The sequence below is a fragment of the Nelusetta ayraudi genome, unplaced genomic scaffold (genome assembly GCF_046127955.1).
Source record: "Nelusetta ayraudi isolate G7.1 ecotype Tasmania unplaced genomic scaffold, CSIRO-AGI_Nayr_v1 ptg000082l, whole genome shotgun sequence".
Classification (NCBI taxonomy): Eukaryota; Metazoa; Chordata; class Actinopteri; order Tetraodontiformes; family Monacanthidae; genus Nelusetta; species Nelusetta ayraudi.
Genome location: NW_027466132.1, coordinates 2,174,418 through 2,198,478, shown reverse-complemented (window position 1 = coordinate 2,198,478; position 24,061 = coordinate 2,174,418). Strand labels below are relative to the sequence as shown.

General features: G+C 44.9%; 4 protein-coding genes across 8 annotated transcripts; 2 read left to right on the top strand and 2 right to left on the bottom strand.

Annotated features, from left to right (window-relative positions):
- The first annotated feature begins 866 nt into the window (after window positions 1-866).
- Window positions 867-2,668, top strand: fkbp3 (FKBP prolyl isomerase 3). Of its 2 annotated transcripts, none has more exons than XM_076044699.1 (7): window positions 867-1,016; window positions 1,377-1,478; window positions 1,567-1,668; window positions 1,776-1,911; window positions 2,012-2,076; window positions 2,158-2,255; window positions 2,371-2,668. In XM_076044699.1, exons 1-7 carry the CDS (start codon window positions 912-914, stop codon window positions 2,423-2,425), a joined length of 663 nt encoding a protein of 220 aa, XP_075900814.1. In that variant the 5' UTR covers window positions 867-911; the 3' UTR covers window positions 2,426-2,668. The 2 variants fall into 2 exon arrangements, with proteins under 2 accessions (XP_075900814.1, XP_075900813.1); XM_076044698.1 differs by having other exon boundaries at window positions 2,009-2,076.
- Window positions 2,669-3,249: 581 nt separating this feature from the next.
- Window positions 3,250-5,009, bottom strand: faua (FAU ubiquitin like and ribosomal protein S30 fusion a). Its single transcript, XM_076044702.1, has 5 exons — window positions 4,888-5,009; window positions 4,175-4,256; window positions 3,893-4,037; window positions 3,652-3,707; window positions 3,250-3,483 (listed from the first exon to the last, which is right to left on the bottom strand). Exons 2-5 carry the CDS (start codon window positions 4,247-4,249, stop codon window positions 3,358-3,360), a joined length of 402 nt encoding a protein of 133 aa, XP_075900817.1. The 5' UTR covers window positions 4,250-4,256; window positions 4,888-5,009; the 3' UTR covers window positions 3,250-3,357.
- A 360-nt stretch (window positions 5,010-5,369) lies between these two features.
- On the bottom strand, window positions 5,370-12,862 carry prpf39 (PRP39 pre-mRNA processing factor 39 homolog (yeast)). 4 transcript variants are annotated; one of them, XM_076044695.1, is made up of 15 exons: window positions 12,723-12,856; window positions 10,218-10,598; window positions 9,793-9,986; window positions 9,530-9,655; window positions 9,186-9,304; window positions 8,910-9,077; window positions 8,614-8,794; window positions 8,109-8,216; window positions 7,857-8,021; window positions 7,280-7,406; window positions 6,896-7,164; window positions 6,460-6,644; window positions 6,282-6,365; window positions 6,073-6,187; window positions 5,370-5,968 (listed from the first exon to the last, which is right to left on the bottom strand). In XM_076044695.1, exons 1-15 carry the CDS (start codon window positions 12,850-12,852, stop codon window positions 5,879-5,881), a joined length of 2,442 nt encoding a protein of 813 aa, XP_075900810.1. In that variant the 5' UTR covers window positions 12,853-12,856; the 3' UTR covers window positions 5,370-5,878. The 4 variants fall into 4 exon arrangements, 3 of the variants coding, with proteins under 3 accessions (XP_075900810.1, XP_075900811.1, XP_075900812.1); XM_076044696.1 differs by lacking the exon at window positions 12,723-12,856 and adding an exon at window positions 11,893-12,051; XR_012928890.1 differs by lacking the exons at window positions 5,370-5,968; window positions 6,073-6,187 and adding an exon at window positions 6,733-6,763 and having other exon boundaries at window positions 12,723-12,862.
- A 312-nt stretch (window positions 12,863-13,174) lies between these two features.
- arf6a (ADP-ribosylation factor 6a) lies at window positions 13,175-15,565 on the top strand. The gene is made up of 2 exons (XM_076044701.1): window positions 13,175-13,745; window positions 13,864-15,565. The coding sequence occupies exon 2, from the start codon at window positions 14,428-14,430 to the stop codon at window positions 14,953-14,955; it is 528 nt and encodes a 175-aa protein (XP_075900816.1). The 5' UTR covers window positions 13,175-13,745; window positions 13,864-14,427; the 3' UTR covers window positions 14,956-15,565.
- Window positions 15,566-24,061: the final 8,496 nt, after the last annotated feature.

Here is a 24,061-nt window from a genome sequence, read left to right as displayed (position 1 = left end):
CTTTGTCCCCTGGTCAGTCTATTAGATAGAAAAGATCCAGTTGTTCTTGCTGGCGCGCTCAGATTACGTCCTCCTCTGATTGGCTCTCTGGTCTCCGCATCTCTGGTTGCCGATGCCTTTGTTCCCAGATGCAGGCTGAGGTCCGAGGTTGAGATGCTTGGTAGAGAGATGCTGGATCCTCTCTCGGCTTGGTACCACAGGTCACCTAAGGTCACTGTTTTACGATGGCCGCATTCCTGTGTCCTCTCTTAGGTATCATGTTACTCTGCACAAAGCTTACAAGGCATGTTATGCATACATTCCCCATCTTATGAATGGGTTAATTTACTGGATTAAACATATTCATATCAATGATTATATAATTATGCATATTTATATCAGTGAGTATATGATTATGCTCAAGCATCTCGATTAAGACATAATGTTACCTTCAGCATTCTGTACATATCATTGCTCAGTAGTGAAACAATATTTACATTTTCACTGGCTTTATAGTGCTTAACGTTTTTGTTGTGCAAGACATTTCAGTTCTTTTTTGCAAAGAAAATCACTCTCTCGTTTGTAAAACTGGATATATGTCATGAGAATGCGTATATGGCCAAAGAAAAGGATGATTAATGAATTCTGATACAAAAAAAATATATTCCGGGGTATAAAGTCAAGTGTTATACCAACATTGTCCACTAGAGAGAAGTGCACGCACGTATCATTGCCATGGACATTCTATAATTCACCCCAAACTAAATTAGCACATAGAGCCTTTCATTTAATAGTAAAAACGTGTGGTTGCATACTTATTTTTGGAAATCTTTTTGTTAATTTTTTTTGTTGGTTTGCTTTTAAAAAAAGAAATTTGGTGTTTTCACTAAAATATTCGTCACGGAGGTCAAAGTTCGTCTATCGTCTCCAAAATGGCGGCGGAACCAGCACGGGAGTGGAGCGAAGAGCAGCTCAAAAGTGACGATTTGCCCAAAAAAGACATCATTAAGTTCCTACAGGACAATGCAGCCCACTCGGTACGTTTGTCCCAGTGGTTCTCCTCTTGCTTCCCGCTTCAACACCTTGAGAATAAAAAAGCTGACGTCCCTCGCAGCGGCGCTGCTGGATGCTGCGCGGTTAGCGGATGAAGCAGGTTCTCGAGCCTACGCACTGTCACTCGAACATCAATATACAGAGCAAGACATTGTTATTTAAGTGTTCTGCATGCCGCATACAGACCACAGCGTCTTACTTTAATTGACAACTAACGTTAACTCTGCGCGGTTTTGTCTTATTCTATCCCACTTTACGAGGAACGCCTCGGGAGAGAATGCTACGTCACAGCGCGAGATGTCCAATTCTCTCTTTGTCTAATCCCATTTTCTTTCTCTGTGCAGTTCCTGAACGAGCACAAACTGTTGGGAAGTATCAAAAATGTTGCCAAAACAGCGAAAAGAGAGCAGCTCGTCACTGCCTACAACCAGCTCTTTGAGAGCAAAGTGAGCAATATTGTTGCTTTGTTGTTTTCTTCTGTTTCCATTTGTGCCTGTTCTATATTTTTGATGACTTCTGCCGCCCCATATGCAGAGGTTCAAAGGCACAGAATCAGAGGAAGAACTCGCAGAGCAGGTCAAAGCGGTCAAAATTGACGAGAAGCCCAAAGAGGTCAAGGCAGAGGTGGTGGATGAGGTACCTGCTTGGAGATGATGATGATGCTGCTGCTTGCTACCGGCCGTCTTCTTTGTTTGGTCTACACGCCTGTTCTAACCCATGGCCCGTGTGTTGCTCTTTCACAGGGTCCACCCAGGTACACCAAGGCCATCCTGAAGAAAGGTGACAAGACAAACTTCCCCAAGAAAGGCGACACTGTGAGCTGCTGGTACACCGGCTCCTTGGAGGACGGAACCGTGTTTGACACCAACGTTGTCACAGGTACAATCTTTTTTACACTACATGCACCAAGTCAGTCTGTTGATTTTACCATTTTTATTATTTTAAAATAAAAATAAAAATTGCTTCACTTATACAGCAGCAAAGAAGAAAAAGCAGGCTAAACCTCTGAGCTTTAAAGTTGGCGTGGGCAGAGTCATCAGGGGGGTAAGTCAAACCATTGCTCTGCCTTTTTCATTACTTTTTTCTTTTTAGTGGTTTCCCTGCTGACCGTGTCTTACTTCACAGTGGGATGAGGCCCTTCTAACCATGAGCAAGGGTGAGAAAGCCAAACTGGAGATTGAACCCGAGTGGGCATACGGAAAGAAGGGTGTCCCCGACTCCAAGTATCCTTTGAATTTGCGCATGCAATGTTAAATTCATAAATGTTGAAGGCAATTATTTTTCACACTGCAATTACTCTTTGTCTGCTGTGTTGTCCTTTAACTCGAGCTCTTCCAGAATTCCTCCCAATGCGAAGCTGATCTTCGAAGTGGAGTTGGTGTCTGTGGACTGAAACGCTGAACGCGGGCGGCATTTCAATGTTTCAACGGTTCTCTTAAACCTGTCAACACACAGTGGCTTCAGGACTGGGCTGCCATTTCTGCTTCAGTCAACACACAAGAAATACTTTCCAGTTTCCATTATTTGGGCCTGCATGTGATGGCTTGTCAATAATGTACATATGAGAAACCTTTCTTGTGTATAGACTACTTTTTGCATGTGCACTGTCAAAGATAAACACGTTGTGTTCCAATAACCTTTGGTTTGTTTTCTTGGTTGCAGACCGGTGCATTTTAATTAGTTTGATCCTAAATGGAAAATGGCATCACGACAGGATTGATTAACTGTTAAAGGCACAAAATGAGAAACGTGTTGAGGTAGAATGAGCCTGTAAGTGAGCGTGCACCAGTTCACTAACCCCCAGAGGTGCTTCCTTTGAAAGTAGTCCATCAAATCCTGTCTTCATAAGGTTCAGGCTTGGGTCGTTCTTTAGATGCTTGTTCAGTTTTAAGCTCAGCTTTTATGGCATTCCTAAAGTGTTCCTGACACCAGTGATAATGAGAGTAACATAAAACCACACATGTACATCAAGACTAGTTTTTAAAGGGCCATAGTTCTGATTTCGCACAAACATTCCTACTCATTTAAACTCATTGTTAGGATGCAGTACCTGTGTGACACAGTTCTACAGGTACCTGTACATCTGTAATTAGGCTTCAACGTGAAACTGAAAATACCTACTTGGAAATATAATAGGAATGTAATTATTATTCTTTGAAACTTGAGTTTGTGCATACGCATAAAATACTCATTCCTACCAGAGAGAAAACAAAGAGCTCACTTTTGCCCAAGCCAACTTTTATTCTGTACAGCAGGATAACATTAAACTTGGTAAAAACTGATGGGTGGTGGCGACCATGGTTCTCCTCTGGGCAATTAAAGCATTTAGGAGTTGGCATTTGGTCCCTTCTTCTTTCCAAAGGTGGGCACAACATTCACAAAGCGCCTATTGTACTGGATGCGACGCTTAGCACGGCCAGTCCTCTTCTTCTTCTTCTCCTGCTTGTCAACCTGGACAGTGGAACAAGAGATATGGGTAAATTTCACACTACAGATGAATTTATCTTGAAGGATAGAAGATAAATTAGGAGATTTTAACGTTGAGAAAAAAAGAGGGAAAAATCAGTATGCCTAATGCTGAAATGTAATGTATTAGAAAAAGAAAAAGAAAAATCTTACCTTGGGTGTCTGTCCCCTCACTTTTCCGGCACGGGCCAGAGAACCGTGGACCTTTCCTGAGAAGGGAAAAAATGAATGATGTCATGAATGAAATTCAAGATTTTTTTTTTCATAATAGTTGTCCCCAATGTTTGTTTCTGGCAAGAAAGGTAAAGTTTAAAAACGCAAATCAAGCCACTTCTGCCAACGGATCAAAACTGATTTCAGCTGTCAAAACTCTTCGCAGTTGCTAGGTTTTTACCTCCAAGGAGCCTGCCAGCTACCTCCAGGGTGCAGTGCTCTGAGACACCACAGGATGCCAGAGAGGCCTCATCCTCCAGAGGGCAACCAGCCAGCTGCAGGACCTGATCCTCGACCTGGAGACCCTCCAGAGCCTGGACATGAGCCTGAGGAGCAACAAATAAAGAGCATTTCACTGCCTCTGGTCTAACAAACCAAATGGACGGGACACATTTTAACTCAATTTTACAAATGGGGGGGGGGGGGGGGGGGGGGGGTAAGCAAAGAGTGCACACTTTCTTACCTTGATCTGTCCAACAGTCTCCTCTCCAGTCACCTCAAGGGTGTGAGTGTTCTGGGCACGCAAAAAGAGCTGCATCTTGGTGCTGGAAGAAAATAGGCCAAGTTTAGACGCTGTCAATGAGGCAATAACTTCTTGCACATGACCAGGGCCAATTGACACGTCGAAAGCGTTGTAAACATGACCTGAGAGTTACACCCTGCCCTCTACAGACAGGTAGTTTGACACCAAGCTGATGTAAAAAAAAAAAAATATATATATATATATATCTACAACACGTTTCAGAACACTCCTAAGAACGCAACATAGCACACAGCCTGGATGTACAACGGCGCAACACACTTGTAGACAGTTATAGTTACCGGCTCGTCGCAACTAAGATAACTCGTTTACAGGTCGTTTACCATTTTGTTAATATTACTAAGTACTGATTTGCTTAGAACGCCTAGTAGTCAGAAACTGGAAGAAAGAAAACAGCGTGTCGGAGACAGGAAGACTTTTCTCTCTCCGCATCTTGCTAATGCCATGTTAGCTTCGCTAGCCACATGGAACACGCGTTTCGAAAGGTTCCTTTCAAATGGCCGAAATACCGCCCAACTGATCAGTTTAAAGTACTTGGTGTGGAAATAACTGTATTAATAGCCTGAAAGCGACGTCGAGTCTTCAGTTTCGACAGATTTTTCGGCATTTCTTCGTAAATAACGCACAGGCCTCACCTCGTTTGATGCTAGTCGTTCAACGCTAAGCATAGAAAGGACTGGCTGAGGGTCGTCACTGCGCATGTGCGGGTTTACTTAGCTTCGTCACGCCGTGTCCACGCCTTCCGTGCTTTGGACTCCCTATCGCGGCTTCCCTAGTTTTCAGATCGATCTGTTTTTCCGTTTCCGTTATCTAATCCGGAACAATGCGAAACCATATTTGATTTTCAAATGTAGGTCGTGTTGTCTCATATATTCCCAATAAGCCGTTATGAGTTATATACCGATCCAAATACTGTCAAGTCGTTACTTTCTAGTGACTTCTCACTTTATAAATCCCATTCACTACAACTTTGTTAATCATTTAAATTAGAAATTAGAGTAGGTCTGGACCTATACAATGCAATAGTGTCTGTACTACATATCCCACTTAATAATAATTCTGTGTGATTTCTTTAAAAAAAAAAAAAAAAAAAAAGCGCAAAAATGCACCATGAGCATTCATTGATATCAATCTCTTTATTATGAAATCAAGTCAAAATAAAAAAGGAGGAACTCTTTATTTGCTTTAAAGGAAACAACCATAAAAGTCTTTCAACTTGGGAAGCAAAACAACTCAGGAACATTGAATGGTTTTCTATGAGTATCTTGGACACAGACCAAATTCAACCTTCTGGTCTAAAAAAAAAAAAAAAAAAACTCTTAGCACTCAAGGAAATACAAATCTGCCTTCACAAAACATGCATTAGAGAACCCAAAAAAAAAGGAGCAACCAGTGACGGAGATGATGAACTAAGCGATAAACATTCTTGTAAGTATGACTGCCATGGAGGGCCGAGTGCATTTGAATTGAAACCATGTATCAGCTGTAATTATATAAATAGACACTAAACCAAGAGGGAGCTAATCAACTTGTTGTGGTCAGATTTTTGAAACTCCGTGACACCATGTTCAGAGGCAGATCCGAATGGACGCATTCCCCCCCGACCATCGGTCAGGCATTTGCACATCATGTCGGAGGAGGGGGGTAGTACTGGCTATACTGGCCGTATTGGTTGTACTGTCCCCAGGAGTTCTGTCCCCAGCCGCTGTACTGTTGCTGGAGAAAACAAAGGAGGGAGGGGGAAAGGAACAGTTAATAAGACAAAGGTTTTAAGTGAATGAGCGACGCAAAGTGTCAACAGCTGGGATGAAGAAACCCACCTGGTACCAGTTGTAGTTGTAGGCCTGGCTGTTGGCCTGTGCGTCTGTCATGGCGGAAACAGCAGCTGCAGAGCCATCGTCCATGCGCTGTCTCTTAGCGTCGGGTTCTTGAGAGCTGCGTGAGATTTCACACAAGTCAGGCAAAGTCCGCTGTCAAGTCTGACGTGATCCCGAATTTTGCATCGCTTCCTTCCCGTCCCATTATTTACCTGTCATAGCCGTTCTCTGCCGTCGTCTTTGACGTTTCGCTTTCCTTCTGTAGTTTTTGATTTTCTTCGTACGCAGCTACAAGTCTGGCGAGAGGTAAAAGGACGGGTTTAGTAATCAAACGCGACCACGTGGGCATTAATTAAATGTTTTGGTGGTGCGGCTGGGGAGGGAGCTCACAGGTTAATGTCACTGCCAAAGTCCTCGAGGAACTCGACCTTCCGCTGGCTGAAGAGGAGGCGGGAGTCCAGCGGCAGTGCACTCGTTAAGGCCCGGTCGAAACAGGCCAAGATCTCAGCCTCGTTCTGCGTTACGTCTCCGCTGTATTCCAGCTCCAGCAGGTTTAAATAGAGTTTGGAATTTGTCTGGAAAGAAGGAAAAGATCAGTATACAAACATACGGCAGTGAATCTCCAAAAAAAAATAAGAATAATAATCAGATTCATTTCATTACATTTTTCTGCTTTCCCAAGAGGCTGGTGATGCTGTCAACAAACAGCATTTAATTAGACAAATTTGGCTTCTGCAAGAGTCCCAGGATGAAACACATTTGTAATTGACACGCAACGTCTTCGGAGGTCAATGTCCATATTAATCTCCGCGTCCCGGCATCTCACCTGGTCTTTTTCAATGGCGTCCAGCAGCACCTTCTTCGCCTTGCTCAGGCTTTTCTGCACCTTCATGTAGTGTCTGGCCAACTTCACGGCGTAGAACGCCATCTCGGTGTTGTCCTTTCCACACTCCATGGCCTCCCTTAGCAGGGCTTCCGCTTCCTCCATGTTGCCGTGGCGACGCTCGAGGCTGACCCGCCGAAGCCGCACCATGGCCAGGCCCGGGATCGTTGCCTCCAGGGACTTCAGGATTTCCCGAGCCTCATCCACCTTGGCTGGAGAAGGACGCACAACCCCGTGAGTGTGATTTTTTTTACCTTGTATCAAATAATTTTTGTGCTGTGTGTGTAAGCATATAGTTCAACTGAGTGGAGCTTGGCCACTACCTACCTTGCTGCTCCTCAAAGGCTGCCCAGAGCAGGTGGATGGCCGGTTTTCTGGGCAGGTGGGTGCTGCAGGCCTTCTTGTAGATGTGTCTCACAACGTCAGCGTTGTAGCTCTCTACATATTTTGCATACTTCAGAGTGAAAGAGAAAGAGCAAGTTGGAGGAGGTGCAGGGGGAGGGCAAGAGAAAAGGAACAGGGGAGAAAGAAAGGCAAAAAAAAAAGAGACAACATGTTTGAAACCTATTTTTTCCCGGACGACAGAAACACTGAATTTCTTCATTGACAAGATCGTTTTTTGAAATTTTCTGTGTAAACCCATCAGCACCTTCATGGAACCAATTAGATAAGTTTCTGTAAGGTAGTGGGGAGACGAAGAAGATGCAACGTAGTAGTTGGCAAATGCTGCAGTCATATCTTGTGTGGCAAGCTGGCCATCCCCTAATACAACAGATACAGTCACATATCAACGTTACACGCAAAGAGAGTGCAGGACGTTTACTGTCTCGATGTGATTATCATCGTGGATGGGGAAGTGCAGGGAAAGTAGCGGAGGTGACGCCAAGGAAAAAGACTCGGCTACCTTGAGCCAGAACTCCTCATAGAGTGCGCAGGCGATCAGGCATCTTTCAAAGAGGACCAGCACGCGCGCCTCCTGCCCCTGCTCAATCTCAAAGTCCAGATACTCCTTCCAGTTGTTCAGCTGCGTCTTCTCCAGGGCTTTCACGTGGAAGTATGGCCTCTTGATCTGCAACGGGTTCAAACGTTTTATTAGCAGAATTGAAAATTGAGCGGGGAAAGTAAAAAAAAAAAAACGGCCAACTGTGGAACATACCCCTTCTTCAAAGGCCCATCGCTTGCTGACTTCATGTTCGTTGTGGTTGAACACTTCCTGCCGAGCCTCGATCACTTTGTGTCGCATGTTTTCAATTTCCGTCACTCTCTGTGTGAAGATAAACACGACACATTTGTCATTGTGCTGGGAAATGACATGCAACATCACTTCATGATTTCAAAACCAGGCAGAGATGTATATCAATACGAGCTGGCTCAAGCCAGTAGGTGGGCAAGGTGTTAATCCACCATAGATTAACAGCTGCAAGCTCTTGGGTCTTAAGGACAAGTGTTTGATTCCTGAACAGTGTGAAAACTTTGCCCGTGCCTTGGCTCCAGTAACAAAAAAAAACCTCAGGACCTGAATAAGCCTTCCTTAGGAAGAGAAATAAGAAAAAAAGGGGGAAAAAGAAAAAAAGAAGGAAGCGACAGGCTTCTGATAATCCCTGCAAGCAGCTTGTTCAGAAAGTTAGAATCTCCTGTAGGACTTGAAATTGGATTTGTACCTTTGCAGGGTCAGAGAGGTCTTCTGTACCAGGAGGCAAGTCTTCCTGAACAGCAGGTGTCTCGTCTTGTTCGCCGCCCATCTGTGCCAGGCTGGCTTTTGAGAGCTCCTGCCTCAGCTGAACAAACTCTTCTTCCGACAAGAAGTGTTTTGGGTTGTTGCTCTGAACGTGCTCTTTGAACCTGCGCAAATTAAACACACGGTCAGTTTTCGTGAAATGGCTGCAGGGAACATGGTTTTCTGGAGACGTGGTATGATAACAACCACATTTTTTTTCCTTTTTTACTTGAGCCCGACCTCTGAAAGTGCTGGGAATACGACTGAGTCGGGATGGCCAAGATGCGGTCGTAGATGGCGGTGACATGCGCCAGCTTTTGCTGCTCTGTCTCCCAGGTGACGTAGGACTCCCACAGGCGGTCTGAGCGGAAGTCGATTCCTGCCGAAAGCACGGCGTGTTCGTAGGCACTGAAGACGGGGAAAATTAATGCATTGAAAGATAATAAATCTCAAAAATATTTGACTGTGTACAATTCTCAGCGAGACAAAAATGCAAAGGTTATTGGAAACACTTACGCTCGAATGCGTCCTTCAGTTTCAGGATCTGTAAGGTCTGAGTTCTCTTTGATGAAGGTCAGGTAGTGCAGCCACAAGTCTACACTGAGAGGGATGGCCTGCAAGCCTCTTCTGTAAACCTATGGTAAAAACCAATCACATACAAAAAAAAATTTAGATTTTGCATCTCTACTGTAAAAACTCACAGAAAAGAACTGCAGAGGAAACAACATTTAAGACGGTAATTTGACAGACTTCTCAAAAGTTTGTAGAAATCTCTTTAGCAAGATGAACTATTTAGATTTTTTTTAAAGATCATCACAAATGGGGTTGGATAGCAAACGTGTCAATCTGCTTCACTTTACCTCTTCTGCAACCTGTACGTTGCCATGCTTTTTCTCAATGTCAGCGTACTTCTTCCAGTAGCCATAGCAATAAGGGTAACGCAGGAAGAACACATCGAATGCCTTTCTGACGGCTGTGAGCGCGTTCTACAAGAGAGAATGAAAACATGAATATTAGAATTAGCTTGATGCATAAACAGACCCACTTTGACCAGGCATTACTGCACAAGTCTCTCCTTTGGACTGATTACAGCAATAACAAAACATGCATCACCGGTGCTTACCTCTTGCTCCACATACTGCAACAGGTAGACCCAGCCGTTGAAGTCCTCCGGGTTCTCCTCGCACCCTTTGAGGAGCTTCTCAAACTCACTGGGCAGCTCTGGCTCTGGGGGAACAGCTGGTTCCTCAGTTGCCTCTTTGGGTGCTTCTTCAATGTCCATTCCATCGCCCATCTCTTGCTGGGCCTCCGTCCCTTCTGAGGAATTTAACAAAGAAGCACGGCGATGTTTCTACTCTTTAATTCAACAATTATATCTAGATTTTGATGATATAATCTAAGTTGACTTAATTCTTAGGTTTGGTTTAAAAGATGGGGTGGGAAAAGCTTTGTGAGAAAACTGCTGTTATAATTCAATTTAAGTGATCCTTAAATCACAGATTTAACATCACAGATGCGTTTGGCTAAGCTACAACACTTGTTGTTTACCTTGAGTATCATTGTTCCCTGCGGCCTCTGGGTTATATTGCTGGGCCTCTCCTGCCTCTGCTGTTGGTTCTGATGGCAGTTCTGCCGCCACTTCTGGCGGCTGGGGAGGTTGTGGCAGAAGTGGCGGCTGCTGCTCCTCCTGATAAACCTGCAACTGCTCCACTGAGCCGAGTTGTGTGGAATTCTTCTGCTGGTTTGGTTCTTCCTGGGGACAATCTGTGTCTTGAGGCAGCGCAGCAGTGAGTGACTCTGGAGCGACTTGGTCCACGGACCAGGCAGCAGTTTGATCTGCAACAGGAAGGAAGGTATCCCCATTGCTACTCTCCATGGTAGGAGCCTCAGTGTTCAGCATTCCAGCACTGTTGTTGGAGAATTGTAGGCCTGCCAGAAAAGAAGACCAATAAGTCTCAGTACAGTTTGGGACAAAGGATATTGATTGTACACTACCAGTCAAAAGCTTGGACACACTTGTTTCTTCTTTATCTTTACAATTTCTACACTGCAGACACATACTGAAGACATGACATATATGACCAAGATATGTGGATTGTTGTGGCAAAAGAAAAAATATTATATTAAATAGATATAAATTTTATAAGAAGGGTGGCTCTTCTAGATCATCTAAAATATTAAAACTTCTTTGAGTTATTGATTAATACATATTCCATATGTGTTTATTCATAGTTTGCCTTGAGTGACGATCGACAATTTAAACAGTCATGAAAATGAAATATATGGCATTAAATCAGAAGTATGTGTTCAAAACTTTTGATTGGTAGTGTATATGATACAATAAATTTTATTTTTTAGCATTATTTAAACATTGAATATTACATCATAAAACAAAATTAGAATTCCCTTATTCTGCTATTAGTTGTTGGTCGCCACTGAATTTTCCCAGAGCTTTTCTTGATAACTTTATGTGCGCAAACTTTCAACAATAACCAACGCATGGAGCTACCTCTGAAATGAGCAAAACCATGCTTTCCAATACCCGTTCTGTTCTATTTGCATTCAAAGTTTGATTTGAAGTTAAATAGGCTTATATAAAACATGATAATTAGGCTTCAAACTAACTGATAGGGGACTTCCGTGTTCTGGGACGCCAGTCGACTTGCGCAGCCGGCCGAAAATAGGACATCTGCGCGTCTGGTTTTCCACTGAATACAGGTCAGCGCGTCAGGGGGAAAAAAATAAGCCCAAGTGACAACATGTGTGAGGTGAATTTGTCTGAGGGTATGGGGTGAATTTCTATTTGAGAGTGCGTTGCACTCGGTCTGTTTGCACGGTCTAAGTTCAACCTCATATTGGGCCTACAATCCAACCTACTTCCGAGAAAGTACGCCGCGGCATGGCTGACGCCGCCTTCGCGTTAGCGCTCATTCAGAAACTTAGCTCACTTATTTATGTTTTGTGACCGTCCTGAGTGATTATAACAGACGCGAGCCGATTGCCGTACACTACCGGTATCACTGTAATACGCGTTTAACTACCGAAACCCACTAACTAGGACCAAGTGCGGCGTGCTAGACATTATCCTCCATCTCAGGCCACGTTAGCTAGCCAGCGAGCTAACGCTAACATTAGTCAAAGACGTCGGCTGGCGGTTAGAACAATGTGAACAATACTCGCGCTACACCAACTGCAGTCATGAACAAACATTTTTCGGCCTTACCGGTATCATCCATGAAATGTTGAAAACCTCGTGAAGGCGTCTACACAAGTATCGAGTAACTTATTCTTAAACATGGACGGCCAGCCGGATTCCAGCCACCATTCTTGAGTTGATAGAACAAGCGAGAGGTACAGGGTGCGCATGCGCAACCAAGTGCCCGCCCTTTTTGTGCGCGGTTGGACAGAGGCTTTCAATATAGCTGCCCTGGCGATTATTTTAAGTGTATTGGCGATGGAGATGTTGTACAGCGGTTTCTCGAAGTACAAAATGGCCACTGTGGTGGAGTTTAAAATAAGTGTGTGAGAGAGAGAGAGAGAGAGAGAGAAGAGAGAGAGAGAGAGTGTGTGTGTGTGTGTGTGTGTGTGTGTGTGTGTGTGTGTGTGTGTGTGTGTGTGTGTGTGTGTGTGTGTGTGGCAACATGTGAGCCGGGTGTTTCTCTCCACCCATCATGCCGGAATCAATGTGCGAGTGGAATGAATGAGTAAAAGGAACAGTAGGGGGCCGCGTCTATGCCTTCACACACGCCGACTAGTTACCGCGACCGCACGCTTAACTCGTGGTCAGGGTCACAATGGCGACGATTACACGCATAATAACTGTTCAAATGGCGTCAAGTAATGACGGCGTAGGAAACCGGTGTTACGACGATCGCGGAGTACGTGAGGAGGGGGTGCATCTCTCGGGAACGCGCACTGTCAGAGCGCTCGTACACATTACACATTAGGAATTTTGCCTCTAGGTTTTGAACCATTGACATAACGTTACCTACAAGTTGTCGTGTTTTCCAGGGTTACGTTATGTTTAACTAAATTCAAAGCAGGCAGCGTCACCTTTCGAGCGCCCTTTCGTGGTATACATTTCCGTTTTTACTGAGGTAACCTGCATATTTGCAAGAGCTATCCGCATCCTCTTGATCACGTCTTGATCTCGTTTGTTATTCGTTCCTATCCACGCTTGCATTGTGTGAACGGTATCTCAAACTACAGATTTAGAATTTCTCACGGTACTAAAGGGAAACGACAATGCTGGCTTTGAACTCAGAATTTGACTTAAAAAGTCAGCGTTCCAAACATTAAAACACACACACACACACACACACACACACACACACACACACACACACACACACACACACACACACACACACAATAAAAGTCTGGTCGACTGTTTCCGTTCTTGTCTCGTGCGTGGGTGAATTTCTCACCAGGCATGTGGAAATCGCCGTAACACCGATACGCGGCTCTTTGGCGTTTTCGTGTATGAAATTGCGCATGCGAAATGGCGTATGACTACTTTAGGCGCGGGCGGAATTTTGACATGAGTGTTCTGTGCGCGCCTTACTTTAAATCACATTGTAGATTATCCCTTAAAACAATAACCCAAAAGGTGTATCCACACATTTTAATCAGCGACTTATTTAAAATAGCTAGCAAACGCTTGCTTAGCAGGTTGCTGATCGTGTCAGTGATAAGTTCGCCCTTTCTCTGGTCGTTCTCAATTTTTTTTTATGCCTCTTAATAAGCCTTTATGCAAAGGTGGGTACAGCATAAGTGTTGACAGAAAGCGCTTTATAAATGATTTCGTTCCATAACGCAAAGTTCTACGTTCCACCCTTGGAACTGTGATATACGAGCATATGGTGAGGTCCTTGAACGAAGCCCCCGTGGTGCGTGAGCAGAGTAGAGGAAGTGGCTGCTGATCCGGGTCCGCACCTTTTCCGGTAACACAGTACCGCCACCGCCGTGACTGAACGGCCGAAGAGGGAGGGAGAGCAGCGAGACGAGAGCCAGAGGGCGGCAAGATCGGGGCGAATTGGCCGGGGGGACCGTAGGGGCGAACGCCGCGCAACGCAGGTAACATTCCGCCGTGTGATTTCCGCCTTTTGCCGCCCTTCGATTGTGCCGAGACAGTATTTTTTCGAATCCAAAGTTGTCCTCTGTACCAACACCCCTCCCTTCTCTTGTGTCACAGGAGGGGTAGAGGCGAAAGTCGGATGAATCAATGACATTTTAAGCGCTCCTCCTCTGTTGGATGTCCCGGACCCAGGAGCCTCCCAATTATTTATTTTTTTAGCGCGTTTCTGCTTTTGAAATCGAAACTGCGCGCTTTTTAAGATCCATTCGAGGGGATTTTGTTTGAAAGTGTGGACAGCCGGCAGCCGAAAAGGAAGTAGGAATCACGGGCTCGGTCAGGGCCTGATTTGTGTAGTAGTTGTCCTGTATCGAGTCTGACTGAAAAGCAACAGTTTTTTTTTTGTTTTTTGTTTTTTGGTCTTTAAAGGAGACTTTACGATCGGAAGTGTGATTCGAGACGGATGTAATTTTTTCTTGATACATCAGAGGACACTGGATCATGAACATACATCCCCACCCAAATCGGCCAGGACTTGAGACTCGTTGCTTACTGTGAAAGTCACCTGCCTCATTCTGGTATCTTTTGTTGTTGTTCTTTCATTCAACCAACAAACATTCTGCTCTGTTAAGAGTGCTCCTCGTTTTCCCTCCTCCCGCTGAGAATTTATGCACATAACGCACAATGGGAAAAGTTTTGGCAAAGATCTTTGGCAACAAGGAGATGAGAATACTGATGCTCGGACTTGACGCCGCTGGCAAAACGACGATCCTCTACAAGCTGAAGCTGGGACAGTCCGTCACCACCATCCCCACCGTCGGCTTCAACGTGGAGACGGTCACCTACAAGAATGTCAAGTTCAACGTGTGGGACGTGGGAGGCCAGGACAAGATCAGGCCGCTCTGGAGACATTACTACACCGGCACCCAGGGCCTGATTTTCGTGGTGGACTGCGCCGACAGGGACAGGATCGACGAGGCCCGGCAGGAGCTCCACCGGATCATCAATGACCGAGAGATGAAGGACACCATCATCCTGGTCTTCGCCAACAAGCAAGACCTCGCAGACGCCATGAAGCCCCACGAGATCCAGGAGAAGCTGGGCCTGACTAGGATCAGAGATAGGAATTGGTACGTCCAGCCTTCGTGCGCAACGTCAGGGGATGGACTATTCGAGGGGCTGACCTGGCTCACCTCAAACTACAAGTCTTAATGTCTTTTTTTTCCTCGACATCACCAGCCTGAAGACTTGGAGGCAGAAGAAATAGCTGAGAACGTGAAAGAATTTTAAAGGATGCAATCTGGAACAATTGATACCACAGTGTCTGTACCCAAGTCAAATAAAAAGCAATTATATTTTCTCTTATTTTTCTTTTTTTAATGATTTAAATATAACTTCATTTAAACAAGAGGAAGCATTTCCCTCTTTGTCGGTTTGCTTTCATTTTTTTTTTCCTTTTGGTTACAATCTGTATAATCAGAACCATTTAAATATACCTTAAGTTTAAACTTCCTGTCAAGCTCTTTGTAAATTTTGCTTTCTTTTCCTCTATTATCTCGTGTATAATTTCTTTCCAGGGGACTTCTAAGACGCTCTTCTTCTTTAGCGTCACCTTTTGAGTATTCCCACGACCTAGCTGCTTATCAGGACGATGGGAAAATCCACAAACCTTAAATACAACAACATCAGCATATCAATTTTCATGGCACCAGCTGCCTCTTGATTGTTTTTGTAAGAATGTGTATGATGCTACGATATGTTTAGGATCTTTAAAAGATGAAAGAAAAAAAAAAGAATAAAAATGTTTTCATAATTGATTGTACTGGGATGACTGAGGAAATGTCTTTGTACCTGCTTTTGTCAGCTGTTGGTGAGTCCTTTGAAAGACACTGTGGAAGCCGGATGTTCATGCTCACACTGTGACTTTGGAAAAAAAAGAAAAAAAGATGCTTTTTATTTCTAGCGACTAAACTTCAAAGTTTTACCTCCAGGGTTTCCATCGCTGTTGGATGTTTGTAGTTTCAGCTGCCTTATGCGGCACCACAGGTGCCCCCCAAAAAAATCCCAGCAGTCACTGTGGCAGAAGACTCAACTGTTGAGTTTGCACTTTGGGAGTGTGTGTGTGTGTGTGTGTGTGTGTGTGTGTGTGTGTGTGTGTGTGTGTGTGTGTGTGTGTGTGTGTGTGTGTCAGGGTGGGGGTGGTGGCTGCAACTAGCTGGCTGTGCACATTTTAGTTTTCCTGTGACTGACTTTTGGACCCCAGCAAAAAGAAAAAAGAAAAGAAAAAGCCTTCCCAACCCCCACCAGCTTTATTTTAGGTGCTTGTGTAATGATTCACGCCATCTTATACATCCTTCCACTTTGTACCCATCATTCCTGTCTCCCTGAACACTTTTCAATTACGGAGATACACAACCACACACGCACAAGTGCATTCTTAGCTCATCGATACTGCTCATTTTTTGGTCTTTTTGCTATCCTGCAACAATAAAAATATATATACATACAGATCTGTAAAATAGAGATGTGCTTTCTTTAAAAAGAAAAAAACAAAATGGGGGGAGGAGCTGGTATTATCCGATCAGGGGCAGGAGAAACGCAATATTTCACTTCTGAAAAGTTGAGAGCCGCCAATGAAAAAAAGAGGAAGTGAAAGTTTGGGGGCGTTGGGATGTTTTATCAGAGACGGACCAACTGTGAAGTTCAGCGAGTCCTCGGCCTGCTTCTCTTCTGGTGTGAGTCGGCCGCCCTGTCAATAAGTGATGAGGTTTCTAGTTTCCGAGGTTGTGATTGTCAGGTAAACCAGTGCCTCTACAGTGTCGCTCCCCCACCAGTAGCAGAAATGAACCCATATTCGGCCTCTGCCTACTTAAAACAAAGTAGAAACACTTTTAAGCTGAAATGGAGGAACAGGATGTTCACCGCTATTTTTGTCGTGGGTAAGTGCCAGGTGTCAGTTTAACAAGGCTGAAATGTGGTCAGGGGGAAGAAGAAAAAACACAAAGATTTACACATATGGCTACAATATAGATGTTCTTTTCATATAAAAATGTGCCGCCTTACTCAGATCGCCCCCCCCCCCCCCCCCCCCCCCCCCCGGACAGTCCCCAGAGTTCACCCTAAGGTTTCAAAGTGACACTGCACTGGTTGAGAGCAAGAGGCAGGAAAACGGCAGAGCGGTTGTAAGCTCACCTCCCCGCCTGCAAGCGGTGAAAGCGTGCGTGTGAATTCTAGGGGGTGACATCACCGGCGTGAAGTCAGGAAACGCTTCAAAGGAGAAAACAGTTGTCATGGAAATTGTCGGTTTGAAAGTGGCTGTCAGTGAGAATAGGAAAGGGGAAAAAAAAAACCTTCAATGACAGTGCGTCACTGCGCCGAAAAATATCATTCTGGTGGTTGCTCTTGTTTTTTCTTTTAACTTTACTTTTACTTGAGTGTGTGTCAGCAGCGGTTACGAAACAAATCTTGCAGAAATTTCCAGGGATCGGCTTTTCAGGTTGTCTCACTGTGTTACAAAGGCACAATTCCCAAAGTGTCACAGTCCAGGAATTTGTGTGCAGGAATGCTTCGCCCTCCCCTCCTCTGTGTGTTTGCTCTCTTTGGCCATATGCTGTTTGCTCTGAGACTCGCTGCCGTGAAGTTTGACCTGTTGCTTGTGTTGGAGAGGCTGATGGGTCCGCGGTGGGGAAGAGGTGAGGGGTGGATGTGGGCTGCTTATCTCTCCTGAAACTGGAAAGATCGGCCACCCCGATAACAGGAATGTCCTGCACTTTCACATCAACCACGTCGCAACCAACCAACCAACCAACCAACAGACCAAAACCCGCCCTGTTTGAACAGTCGAGTCGAGGCGTCAAGTACGATCTTGTTCGGCCAAACAATTAGACCGTTCATGGAAACAGTCGTGCTGCTACGACTTCGGGGGATGATGTGAGACGTGGAACAGAGTGAGCGGGAGTCTTCGAGCGGCTCCTGATGTTACATCAGCGCCGGTGGAGCCTGTGAATCATGCTGCACACGTCAGAGGGCCCTTTGTACAGCTGTCAGTGCGGCCCTGGCAGCAGACATGCTGGGCGCACTCTGCTGTCAGACTCACCTGTGGTCCCACGAGTTTAAAAAGAACCGTTTGAGATTTATTTTTTTTTCTTTATTTTTTTCATCTTGGTCCTTATATTTTGTGTTCCACGTCAGCAGGAATTTGCCTCTTGGAGCATCTCCAAGTATGCAAGTTTCCTGGATGTTGTGATTGTGAACAACACAATGCGACGACGATCATCATCAGGACCCCGGTTGTTTTTCCCCCTGCAAACGGTTTCTCAGTGAAAGCGGAAATGCGGAAGTGTTGGATGTGAATGAAAGGCCCCCGGGGCCGACCTGCTTGCTCCAGGTTTTAGCCTGAGACCACTGCCATTGTATGCTGCTGGGTAGGGGGAAGGACCGCACTATTGTACAGAGTACAGAGAGGGCGGGTCGCTAACAATACTCTCACATGGAGTTCAATGGCAGTTCCCCTTGTCATTTGTTTACTCAGGCGCCGTCTTTGACTTTAATCACAGTTCTTCATTCAGCAAAAGCAGGAAACGTACAATGTGTTTTTTGTCGTGCTGGAGCTTTAACCTGGCTGTGAACTTAAATCTCAAAATCCTCTCTATATCACTCACTATTATGCAAGACACATTTTGGACAATTTTTTTTTTTTTTTTTGTTCAGTAAATCCCAACTCAGGCCGTCACCGTCTGCCACTGCCCACGACGTTTCCACAGAGATGAGGAGTTAAGAGACGCTATGCTACACTTACTAACTCGACGAGTCAAAGGCTAAATGAAGCACTGCCAGAGAGACTCGTCCTGAAAGTTCTCCTCATGTTTGAGCGAGTGTGTTTGAAAGTTAGCCAGCCAAGAGGCTAAAGATACAGATGTACAGTGTGTTAATAAAAAAATTGCCATTACTGCAGCTGAGACCCAGCTAACTAGCTAGCTTCAATTTGCTAGGACAAACACTAGCATTTCAATTTTCTACACTGTAGATAGATTAAATATATGAGCAAGATATATGTAATTATGCTGCAAAGAAAAACACTCTAAATGTTTTTTGTGAACGGTGGCTATTTTGAAGAATTTAAATATAAAACATGTTTGAGTTATTTTACACTTTTATTGGTTCCTACATAGTTCCATGTGTGTTCATACATAGTTTTGATGCCTTCATTGAGAAACTGCATAGACAATAGTCATGAGAATGAAAGAAAAGACATTAAATGCATAGGGTGTGTCCAAACTTTTGACTGGTCGTGTGCTAATGTTGGTACTGGCACTTTTTTTGCCGCTTGCGTGACACGCTACATGCAATGCTTTGTGTTTACTGCTCAACTCGTGACGTTCCATGACATTCTTGTTCAAAGTTTAGGAGGTGATGATAGAACCAATGCAGCCACACAGACAGTTAGCTTTGCCTAGCTGAAAAACAGCAAATGAGGTGGAACAGCAAGTCTAGTTCAGTAGCATTTAGCTTACTTATTTACAGGAGCCCTTGTTCAATAAAGAGCAAAGTTAGCATTCTGTTTAGGTTAAACCAGGCTATCAAGCTCCTCCTCTGGCTGTCTCCTAATTTTTTTTTTTAGCCAGTGGTTCTCAAACTTTCTCTGTCACGCCCCACCTTGGAGGAAGGGGTCTTGTTTTGATGAAATTGACCACATCAACAACATCAGTCATGCGACAACATCACATTTTCTACCGGCCACACGGGATGACGTTGAGCGTTGCGTGCTCTAAGTCCTAATATGGCGCCAGTCGCGGCGTAGATGACGTACTGATGCAAAGGTGTTTGATTAACGTTCTATCAGCGCTGGAAAACTCTTCATTGCCCTGTGGCTTTTTCGCTCGCGCATTAGAAAGAAAATAGAGCAGACGCCGAAACGGTCGCTGCACGGCGCCAGCCGGCCGCAGAGGTGCACCGCGCTTCAAGTCTGGCGTGGACGACACCATCGTTCCGCAGCTACTCGCGGAACGATTCTACAGCCAAAAGTGCACAACAACAGAACACTGGCCACCGCCGGACTCACTTTGAGAAACACTGGTCTAAGCTAACATGTTATTTGCAGTGGTGAATAAAACATATACTGTAACAGAGTGAAGTCATGAGGCTTAACCATTGTAAGATTAATTAGTAGCATGTCATATCAAAGGGTGTTACAAATGTTAGCACAAGCTCAACATGGCTCAAAGGTAAATGTGTAAACCGAACCAATGATGACAAGTAAAACTCACACAACCTGTTACACTTTGTTAACTCTTCCACGCTAACCGATTAGCCTTTAGGCACTTCCCCTTTTTTTAGAGGCCTGGTGGGCAACTCTGAGCACTATTAAGTTCCTCTCCATCACACACGTCCACTGCTGCACCACCAGATTACATTGAGTTCACCGAGGTGAAAGATACGCCTAGCGACACGGTTTCACGCTTGGTATTACACAAACCACCTCGTTCATCGATTGGATGATTATCTTCACAGGAATTTCCCGTCAAAACCACTACTGACTCACAAGCGCGGAGGAACTACAGGGACAGCTCAGACCCTCGGTCGTCGTGAGGCCACTCTGCACCGCTAATAAAACCAACATGCGGTGTGACATTCAGCTTGCAGCCATCTGAAAGCCTCCCCGAGTCTGTTGCATATTGCGCTTTTCCTACCCGTCTAAGACAATGTGCTAATAATTACAGGGAGCCTGAGGCCCGTGTTTGCATTTGGCGAAGAGGTTGTGCTGTGGGAGGGATGTGCAACAGGCTCACATGCAATTACTGGTGGCTCAGTCTGTTGTTTTTACATGTAGTATAACCCGCGCCTGCGTTAAGCAAGCGCAGTACAGGAGGGAAAATCACCATAAATTGACATGCAAGTTTAGTTCACTTTAACTAAATCTTTCTAAAAATCACCTCTAAACCAGTCTCCCAAACTGTGAACCAATGAACAGGAAGCTGGTCCAGCAGGAGGAAAGAACCACTCTTGTCGCTTCAGCATGTTTTCAACGGACATCGATTAAAAAGGAAGCAACATGCGTCGCTTCCCACCAGAGATCAGGACCCGGTGCGCTCTGATTTGTGTCGACTCTCGTACTTGACAGGAAGTGACATGTGCAGCGCCTTCCTGCGAGCCAGGCAGCCGCTTTGTACTAGACTGAAACGCTCGTGAAAAGCAAATAATAATCTCATAATAAGCATAATGATGATGATAATGAGGCAACGACAGAGTTGAACCGGAGCTCAAGAGGATTGCGCTGATCTTATCCCAAAGGAAAATTATAGGGTCCGTACGTCTGGAAGTGACTTTCTGTGGCCGACGTCACTCATGTCTCTGTCTCCTACTGCTGCTCTTGAGGGGTGGTTATAAAAAAGACAAGAAAACAACAAGAGGCACAGACACATTCCTCGAATGCTGCAGTGGTAAGAAAGAAAAAAACATAGAAAAACAGGCCTAAGTCGGGTCAAAGGCCGCCGCACGCGCACAATGTGTAATTATTAATCAGTCGGCTGCTGAACCCTGTCAGACCGAGCGGGGAGCCAATTAATCCAAATGTCGCGTCTATTCCGCTGGCGGCCTGCTGGTGGCCTCCTCCCGCTCGCTCACGCACGCCACCAAAATAGAAACACAACTTTCATCCCTAAATAACACACAACGCTGGATCCCAAAATAACCGGCCTCCCTGTTAATGACCCGTCTGAGGAGCCACCTGCTCCCGCTGCGTGGCAGGTTGTTGGTGGCAGGTGCTGCCTTGTTGTTGGGTGACTTGTGTTCTGTGTGTGGCGTGGGGGGGGGGGGCTTTCTGAGTGGGGTTAGCGTGTTCTACCTGTGTGTGGGATTAATTCCAGCATCTCTACAACTGCAGCTGCAGCTGCAGTATAATCAGTGATAGAAAAAGGTTGGATGGATTTTTAAATTCAAACTGAATGTTTCCTAATCATCGAAATATTACAGTTGATGTCTTCCCTTGAGCGTTCTGACCCTCTTTTATTTTTAAGCCTTTTTCATGTCATTTTAAATTGGACAGTGTATTGGAGAGAAAAAAAAAAAATTCCCGGCCGAGCCTGTCAGGCATCCAGCGGCCCTTTCTGCTCCACCTCTGGCTGATTCAATTCCTTCTGTGAGGTCTTCGAATGACCTCATGCTCCTCACATGATGTCACGTCATTGTTTCTTGTATTGCTCAATGACCTGCTGGCCTAAAAAAAAAAAAAAAAAAAAAAAGAACTGTGGGCAGTAGGAAAGAAAAGCCGATATTACGTCCAACAGTATTGTTGTGAAATGCAAAGCGTACAAAAATTCACAAAACTAAAAACTGCAACTGCTAAACACTGCATGGCTGGCGTCCAGGAAAGCTGTTATCTACTCAAGAATCAAGTGCCATGTTTGGAATCTCGTCCATTTTTGGTGTTTAGCAACAGAACCTGCTGCTGTTTGCAATTAGTCTTCCCAGGAGGGAGTCCCAAATCACCGAGGCGGGTCTGTTGTGTTCCAGTGCACACAAATAATGGGAATTTGCGACTCTGTCTGCACTGTTTCACCTGCTACTTGTCGGTCGGAGTCTACCTTCCTGCCAAGCACAGAGAGACAGTGCTGTCTCGCTCTCTCTCTCACACACACACACACACACACACACACACACACACACACACACACACAGAGGCGCAGACCTTGCAGGCGTGTGTGCACTTGTGCGTCCATGAAAGGCGGCTGCCGATTTTACAGGCGAGAAGACTTCATATTTAGAGCAGAAGCACGTCGCACTCATCCCACGAAATGATTTTAATACATTTGTTGCTTCTGCTGTGTTTGGAATGTTGCAGTATCAGGAGTCTCACATCAGCCGGCAGCCTGCGCCCGAAACTACCGGCGGTTGGAATTAGAGAAATGCCATTTCTTTATTTGCCCACTTCTCTATGGCAACGCTGACAAAGGCTCGGCGGCAGATGGCTGTAGCACATCTGAGTGGTTTAAAATGTCTTTGCTTCGGCACCTCGCAGAGTGTGTTTCCAGTCACCTGACGGTTCCTCGTGTGTTCTTGCCCCTGATGCTGACTGGCGTCCTGGATATTAATCAATTTAAAAAGAAAAAGCACGCCATAGAGCTGTGTGTGTGTTATATGTGTGTGTTCATTTTGACGTTGCCACCTGTTTATTTAGACAAATGTGCAACAGGAGAAACAAGCCAGAGTTTATGTACACTCACCGGCCACTTCATTAAACACACATTTCCGACGAGGTGCACCTAATAAAGTGGCCACTTCTTCTTTTCTGACGCCCCACGTGAGCTGACGTCCTTCTTGCAACAGCTGTGTGTCAGGACTAAAACCACGAAACCCAGAGCAGATCCATGTGTTAAGTTACTGATGGCACCATTCGGATGCCTCATTATGAAAGGGAGCAGTTTTTTGTAAATCAACGTGGAGGCTATTTTAGTGTCCTTATACATCAATGTGTAGACAATTTTTGTACACTAACAGTCAAGTTTGGCCGCACCTTCTCATGCAATTTCGTTTTTCATCTTTACAGCTTTCTACACTGCCGATAGCTACTGAAGACATCAAATATATGAGCAAGATATATGTAATTATGCAGCACAGAAAAACACGTTAAACAACTCTAAATATGCCTTTCATGAAAGGTGGCTATTTTGAAGGATTTAAACATAAAATGTGTTTGTTATTTTACACTTTTATTGTTTCCTACATAATTCCATGTGTGTTACATACGTAGTTTTGATGCCTTCTGTGAGAAACCGCAATGTCAATTGTCATGAGAATAAACGAAGACATTAAATTCATAGGGTGTGTCCAAACTTTTGACTGGTAGTGTAAATTTAATCCATTTTGTGTTGGCATAATTACTATAAATGTTAGACGTTGAGCCTTTAAAGCAGATCATTGACTAACACCCGCTGACACGCACGCACACACACACGCAGACACACACACACAAAAGAGACATATGTTTTGCTTGACGTCAGTGCAGCCTGCCAAAAGATGCATTATTACAGCGGCCGTAATACATTCCACATGTTCACCATTAGGCACACAATCTGATCTGTGATCTGCAAACCAACAATGGCTCCACTGGCACAAAGCGGTTTGTCGCTGTGCGTGTGCGCGCCACCTGCTTGCATCCCGTGCGTACAGTGCACGGCGGCAAAGGTGTCGCACGCAGTAAAATCGTCACTGACAAGAAAAAAGAAGACGGCTCAGCAGGAATGTCGCAGAATTGGCCCGACTGTAGAGGTCAACGTGAAAACTGTTAGTTGTAATCAAATTTGTATGATTTTGCTAAACT

Excerpts from the sequence above, each read along its gene's own strand:
- faua (XM_076044702.1), bottom strand. The coding sequence starts at position 4,249 with ATGCAGCTCTTTTTGCGTGCCCAGAACACTCACACCCTTGAGGTGACT. Across the intron at positions 4,038-4,174 it reads AGACTGTTGGACAGATCAAG|GCTCATGTCCAGGCTCTGGA; the intron begins GTAAGAAAGTGT and ends GTTGCTCCTCAG. Across the intron at positions 3,484-3,651 it reads TGAGGGGACAGACACCCAAG|GTTGACAAGCAGGAGAAGAA; the intron begins GTAAGATTTTTC and ends TCCACTGTCCAG.
- fkbp3 (XM_076044698.1), top strand. The coding sequence starts at position 912 with ATGGCGGCGGAACCAGCACGGGAGTGGAGCGAAGAGCAGCTCAAAAGT. Across the intron at positions 1,669-1,775 it reads AGGCAGAGGTGGTGGATGAG|GGTCCACCCAGGTACACCAA; the intron begins GTACCTGCTTGG and ends GCTCTTTCACAG. Across the intron at positions 2,256-2,370 it reads AAGGGTGTCCCCGACTCCAA|AATTCCTCCCAATGCGAAGC; the intron begins GTATCCTTTGAA and ends GAGCTCTTCCAG.
- arf6a (XM_076044701.1), top strand. The coding sequence starts at position 14,428 with ATGGGAAAAGTTTTGGCAAAGATCTTTGGCAACAAGGAGATGAGAATA.
- prpf39 (XM_076044695.1), bottom strand. The coding sequence starts at position 12,852 with ATGCAAGCGTGGATAGGAACGAATAACAAACGAGATCAAGACGTGATC. Across the intron at positions 10,599-12,722 it reads CACGAAAGGGCGCTCGAAAG|GCCTACAATTCTCCAACAAC; the intron begins GTGACGCTGCCT and ends CTTTTCTGGCAG. Across the intron at positions 7,407-7,856 it reads ATGAGGAGTTCTGGCTCAAG|TATGCAAAATATGTAGAGAG; the intron begins GTAGCCGAGTCT and ends TTCACTCTGAAG.